At 41.2% G+C, this 6,288-nt stretch overlaps 1 protein-coding gene across 1 annotated transcript in view; it reads right to left on the minus strand.

Moving 5' to 3' along the window:
• Positions 1 to 6,288, minus strand: part of LOC119426686 (matrix metalloproteinase-16) — a 93,646-nt gene that overhangs the window by 56,199 nt on the left and 31,159 nt on the right. Inside the window, exon 5 of the mRNA XM_037694265.1 lies at positions 5,736 to 6,040. Within this exon, the coding sequence (XP_037550193.1) occupies positions 5,736 to 6,040 (305 nt within the window). The remainder of the gene's footprint in view (positions 1 to 5,735; positions 6,041 to 6,288) is intronic.

Consider the following 6,288-nt stretch of genomic DNA (forward strand, 5'->3'; position numbering starts at 1 on the left):
TCATTGGAACCAGCTAAGTTCTAACTAAGTGCCCTGTAAGTACCAGGTAAATACCCTATAAGTATCCTGTTAGAACCAGCGAAGTGCCAACTACAGACCCTGTAATTATGAGGTAAGCTATATCTAAGTATTCTGTAGGTTTCAGCTAAGTACCTTGTAAGCAACCTGTGAGTACTAGGCAAGTACCAGGTAAGCTTCTGTACATACAAGGTAAAGTACCTGGTACTTACAGGGTATGTTCTATGCACTGCCACATTTTGATGCATTAAAAAATTGTAAGAGTGTTGTCTAAACAAACACTCTCTCTGGACTCCAAGCCTCTGATTTTTGTAGTAAAGACGAGAAAAGAGGCTGGAAGTGGGTAAATCTATAAGTTAGCCTCGGTGTCAAATTGTCCTTACTGTCTGCTGCTCTTTTCAGACACAGTGTGCCGCAGACAAAAGGCTCCCGGGCTGTTGATTGGTATGAGTGTGACGGTGGGGTCTACTGTCAGCCCAGCACTTGTTGCAACACACACTGCTCAGACGAGAGGGTTTGGTGTGAAGTGGACGAGATAACATGGCTCTGACCGAATGTGAGATTCAGTTCCCGGGACATTTCGGATCTTTTTCAGCCGCAAAGAACACTCAGATATACAATAGGCTGCAAGTACTGAATTGTGGAATAAACTGCTAATGATTTGGACTTGATTAGCAGATGTATCCGTTGTTCTACCATCCAGCTACCAGATACAGCTTTACTAAATCAAGTGGTACACCGATGTCCCCCGTTGCTGAGGATATTTAATTGTGAATGTAGTTTTTGAGATGAGCATTGTTTTGTACTGGAATTAAACAGAGAATGCGAAGAAACTAATGTGTTTGGTGCAAGATACCCAAGTGGGTATGAGTTACACTGTGGAGAAGAATACAAGTAGCTTTATTTTTTTGTTTGTCCGAGGCAGCGCAAAGTGACTGATCCTGTTGAGTGGAGGGAGCAATTTTATCAATGACCAGGTGCAACGGTGGAGCCAGGGGGTGGCCAATGGTGGCCTTGGCCACTAGAGATTAAACTTTGGCCACTCCAAGGGCCACCCTCACCTTTTAAAGAAAAGGTACTTTTAAGTAATATAATTAGAAAGCATAGTTTCCTCAAATGATTGGGATGGCTGATTTGAAAACATATACATGATGGTGGCCATCTTGGACTTTGACGAGGAAACCCGATTGTCGAACTGAACCTTTCTAAACACATAGATGTAGCCACACACCAGCATGGCAGTCAGTACCTCACTTATTTTTCAAGTGATCATGCTCACAACATGCATGGACGGATGGATGGACAAAGGATATTTCCAGTTCCCACTTTTGCTTAGTGACGAGGAACAATTCCTCGAAGGAATGCACCTCTACCAACTTTCATGTCAATGTTTCGGAGTTTAAGTGATCGGTTTGTGCTTGAAATCTGTTGTGCAGATGACTCTCAGCTAGGCCTGTCTCGATAACAAATTTTACTGGTCGACTGTCTCAGAAATTATTGCGATAAACGATAATATTGTTTGAAATTTGACAATAATTAGTAATAATTGTCAAATTTAAGAAGAAGTGTTGGTTAATTTGTTTTGAGTGTAGTACCTTTGTTTGACCACCAGATGGCAGTACTTGACTGTTTGAACTGAAGGATGGATAGTGAGGGAGCGAGCAGCGTGTCTCTTTAAGAAAATGGGAGGGAAGCTCCTTGACGTGACATGGGCTGTCTCTCCTTCCTTTTATATGGTTCTCAAAATGGCGGACGCTCTGTGGTTTGAGCTCTTTAGCATAGCATTTGTCACACAAAGCTTTTAATTAAAAAAATCAGTAAACAAGTTCTCAGCTTCTTTTTTCAGAGAAAAACAACTTTTTACACGAAGGCACGAGTTTTAACCGTGAATTCTGAAGCATTGACAAGACGGAGGTTTTTTCCCCCCCGAGGTCGGCCTGTTAGCTTAGCTCGTAGCTTAGCTTCTCAGCTTAGCTGCTTTTAACAATCCAAAAACACGATTTTGGACGGTTTAAACAGATTTTAAAGAGAAAGGGAAGAGTCAGTGAAGAGCACCGGAGTTGAGCCTTTTGTCGTCCAGTGTCAGACACAAAGAAACGATAAAACCAATAAATGAAAATTATTGACCTCATTTTAATTCATCATGCGATTAATTGATTTATTGTTTATCGTGACAGGACTACTCTCAGCTACTCCCACAGCAACATTTAGATTAATATCTCTAAAATTAAATGTGTTATTCTTATTTATGTGTTGGCTAAGATAATTAGCTGTAGCAGCTATCTTGAACAGTTTCAGTTGTGGATGCACATCCAGGTATCACATTATGTGTCCACTGGTTCATGGGATATTTTGCTAACAGATGATTAAAAACACTTTATTTCTCATTACAGTCTACAGGTGTTTTCTTTAGCCGGTTCCCAGCTGATATACGAGTGAAGGCAGAGTCTCGACAGATGCTCCACAGCAGCCGGAGTTTGTTTACGTGCATCAAAGCTGCAGCTGGGATCACTCATCAATTATGCTGACAAATACGCCCCGATTTATTAATTTACAAATCAAATAAAGTAAAATATTTAATCTGCAATTACATAAAGCTCAAACAAAACGCAGAATGATGCCGTTTTTCTTGATTTGAGTGATTCTGCGTCGAGTCCAACCGGAAGTTTGCGTCTAAATCACATCCAAGTCCCTGAGATCAAGAATGAATCCTTATAAACACACGCACTGTCCGGATGCGTGTTCTCTTTAACACGTGCACACGTTTGTTTATCTCCATGCAGACAGGACATATTCCTCCAGTGAGCAGCGGTGATGTCAGCGCCGTCATCATCATCTACAGCTGGCAGCGGTTACCGTGACGACTGATCCTTCCCCACAACAGCAGACGTGGGATTAGGAGGAAGAGGTTTGGCGGACGGTGGAGCGCGTTTATGTCTGACTTAAAGAAATACAAAACGAGAGAAATGAGGATGGAAACGCAGACATCAAAGCTTGTTCTGAGATGAAGTTACATCACATCCAGAGGGACGACAGAGGGATTACACATCCCTGAAGTACTGGAAATATACAGAACAACAGATAGATGGTTTTAGATGGTAATTTGACATACGTTATGTATAAAGGCTTGTTTGTATCTGTTTTGATGCTTAAAAAAAACATATTTAAAACTATAGAAATAACTGCTGAGTGCTGAATCAGACTATTTGCTAAAATTTAGCAAAATGAAGGATAAAATTAGCAGAACGGGATCTTAAACGAGCAGAATGGAGGCTAAAATGAGCAAATATGAGGCTAAAATGAGCAAAAACAGAAGCTAAAATGAGCAAATATGAGGCTATAAGAAGCGAAACGGAGGCTAAAATGAGTCAAGCTAAAAGCAAAAAGCAGCAGCGCACAAAGCATAAAACAAAAGCAAAATCAGCTAAAAAGTTGCTGCAATGAGCAAGACAGTTGATTTGAGCTAAAATGAACAGAAAGGTAGCCAAAAAACTAAAAGCAGCAAAATTGTTAGAAGTAAGAAGTAAAACAAGCAAAAAATAAAATAACTGCAAATTATTAGCAGCTTAAAGCTTAAAGTAGCAGAACAATAGCTAGAAGCTAAAAGCAGTAAAAGAGCATAACAAAATGATAAAATTAGCAACAAAAAAAAAAGTTTACAATTGGCCAAACAGTTGATCAAGGTAAAAATTAGCAATATAATTATTGCCAAAATCTGCGACATGGTAGCTGAAGGCTAATGGGTGCAGAAAAGTGGAAAAAAGCTAAAAGTAGCAGAATGGTAGTTTAAAGACAGATTTCTAAGAGAACAAAGTTCAGTTTCTATGGGATTTTTTTATTTATTTATAAAATCATAAACACTGTTCTCAATCGAGCCGCGTGTTTTATGCGAATATATTTGTTTTTTAAGAACTGCAGGAAAAGATACAAATAAGGAAATATTGTGAAATGAGTGAACACCAATTGTAATTCAATAAAAAGCAAAAAACCATGAATTTAGGTTTGTTTCAAATGCTTCCCTGAGAATTTCAAACCGTGGCTGTTGTCCATTTGTGTCTTTTTGTCGTTTGTCCCCACGGTCCGGAGACACGGCCGTTACAGAGTCATGAGTCAACGTCATGACCGAGGTGATATTTATGAGAAAAATGAGGATGAACGAAAGAAAAACAAACTGAGTAGCAGGAACGTACGAGAGGAAAAAGACGGGGGATATTTAGATAAATATTCGAGGCTCAAGAGCTCAAAGGAGATGAGACTAGAAGAAATGTGTAAACTGGTTTGGAAACAGAGTTTTAAGGAAGAAAAAAGAACCACTAAAACTGCTAGTCCGCCATTCTTGGTCAAACCTTGAAAATATAATTTTTCATTAGGTCTTCATGTAATATTCATCCAGCCCAGCTCACACTCCTGTGAAAACAGCTCATGATGCATGCAGCTCTATTAAGACAAGCCTTCAGTGAAGAACTTCCTGAATCCTGCCTGCTCGCCATGCCATGTTATTCTTTTTATGTACAATAACTAGTATTACAGTACAGATGTAATACTGGTTAGCAACAGAAGGTGAATGAGTTGTGCAAGAGGCTGGACACTAAGGAGGGAGAGAAAGACTTGCATTGACTGGCAAGAGAGAGGGATCAGGCTAGAAAGGATGTGCAGCAAGTTAAGCTTGTTAAAGATAGGAATAATAATGTTCTAGGAGATGAGGAGAGCATGATGGAAAGATGGAAGGAGTACTTTGAGGAGTAATGAATGAAGAGAATGAAAGAGAAAGAAGAGTAGAGGTCATAGAAACTGTGGACCAGGAAGTGGGAAAGATTACTGAGGGTGAAGTTCAGAAGCTCTGAAACGAATGAAGAAGGGGAGGCAGTAGGATCTGATGGCATTCCAGTGGAGGTTTGGAAATGTCTTGGAGAGATGGCAGTGAGGTTTTTGATTCAAATGGCATATTGGAGGGTGAAGAAATGTCTGAGAAATGGAGAAGAAGTGTGCTGGTGCCCATTTTTAAGAGCAAGGGTGATGTACAGAGTTGTAGCAACTGCAGGGGAATTAAGTTGAGTTAAGATCTGGGAGAGAATTGTGGAAGCAAGACTTAGACGAGAGGTGAATATCTGTGAGCAGCAGTTTGGTTTCATGCCAAGACAGAGCAACACAGACGCCATCTTTGCTTTGAGGATGCTGATGGAGAAGCGCAGAGAGGGTCAGAAAGAACTCCATTGTGTCTTTGTGGATTTAGAAAAAGCATATGACAGAGTGCCGAGGGAGGAGGTGTGGTATTGTATGAGGAGATCTATTCTTTGCTTCAGGTCCTTCTACAGTCTTGACAATGAAGAATACAGTGGTTACCAGAGGTTGACACCAAAAAAGGCAGAAATCTCCAACAAAACTAGAACCCAGCTGCTTGACTCACTCTCCAACTACAGAAAGACGCTTAGACTTCTCTTAAATCACCCTCGCAATCTGCAAGGCTTGCAGGATGAGTACAGGCTTGTAACACATTTTGTTCATCAAATAAATTATCTGCTTTTACAGACAGATAGTTGAGCAAACCTCAGTCCATCGGAGCAAAGCTGTGCTGTCATAAACGGACCAGCAGGACCAACATCCAGGATGAAATTTACCACAGCAAGACAAATAAAAACCAATGAATTTATATTTTTCTGCGTATAATTGTTACATTCACGAACAACCTTCTGAACCTCAGTGTGTCCAGCGCCTACCGTCATGGTGTGGATTGCCCAGCGTCCACGGCTCGTCCGAATCAAAGTGTGTGTCGCCTCCTATTCCCGGTCCCGGAAAGTAGGCATGGGCCAGGAAACCCCCCTCGCCATCAAAGGGCGAGCTGTCACCATGGAAACCCGAAGCAAAGATGATAGTGATGTCCACGTCTTTTTTGGTCCGCTCCAACTCGCTGTAGGGCACGGCCTCGAAGCGCAATGGCGTCACGCTTTGCCACACATCGAAGGCTCGCCGGATGGCATCGTGGGTCTCATCGGCGCCCACTTTGGGCGTCACGTTCTTGATGCTACAAGAGGAATGAAACAGACAGAGGAAAGACTCTCAAATTAAGACAATTTCATCTGAATGCTTGGAAAAACACCGGTCCATTCTGCTGTATTCTATGAAGGAATGCATATCACCCGCCACCTTTCATGCCAGAGTCAAGGATTATTTTATGCTGAGAACTCGTTTTGGTCAAATCTTGAATTATAACGTTGGGTACAATTTTACAAGACCTCATGCAATCTGTCAGCACTCAGAGTATGTGTTTGG

This window comes from Nematolebias whitei, chromosome 20, assembly GCF_014905685.2.
Source record: "Nematolebias whitei isolate Nwh7 chromosome 20, NemWhi1, whole genome shotgun sequence".
Classification (NCBI taxonomy): Eukaryota; Metazoa; Chordata; class Actinopteri; order Cyprinodontiformes; family Rivulidae; genus Nematolebias; species Nematolebias whitei.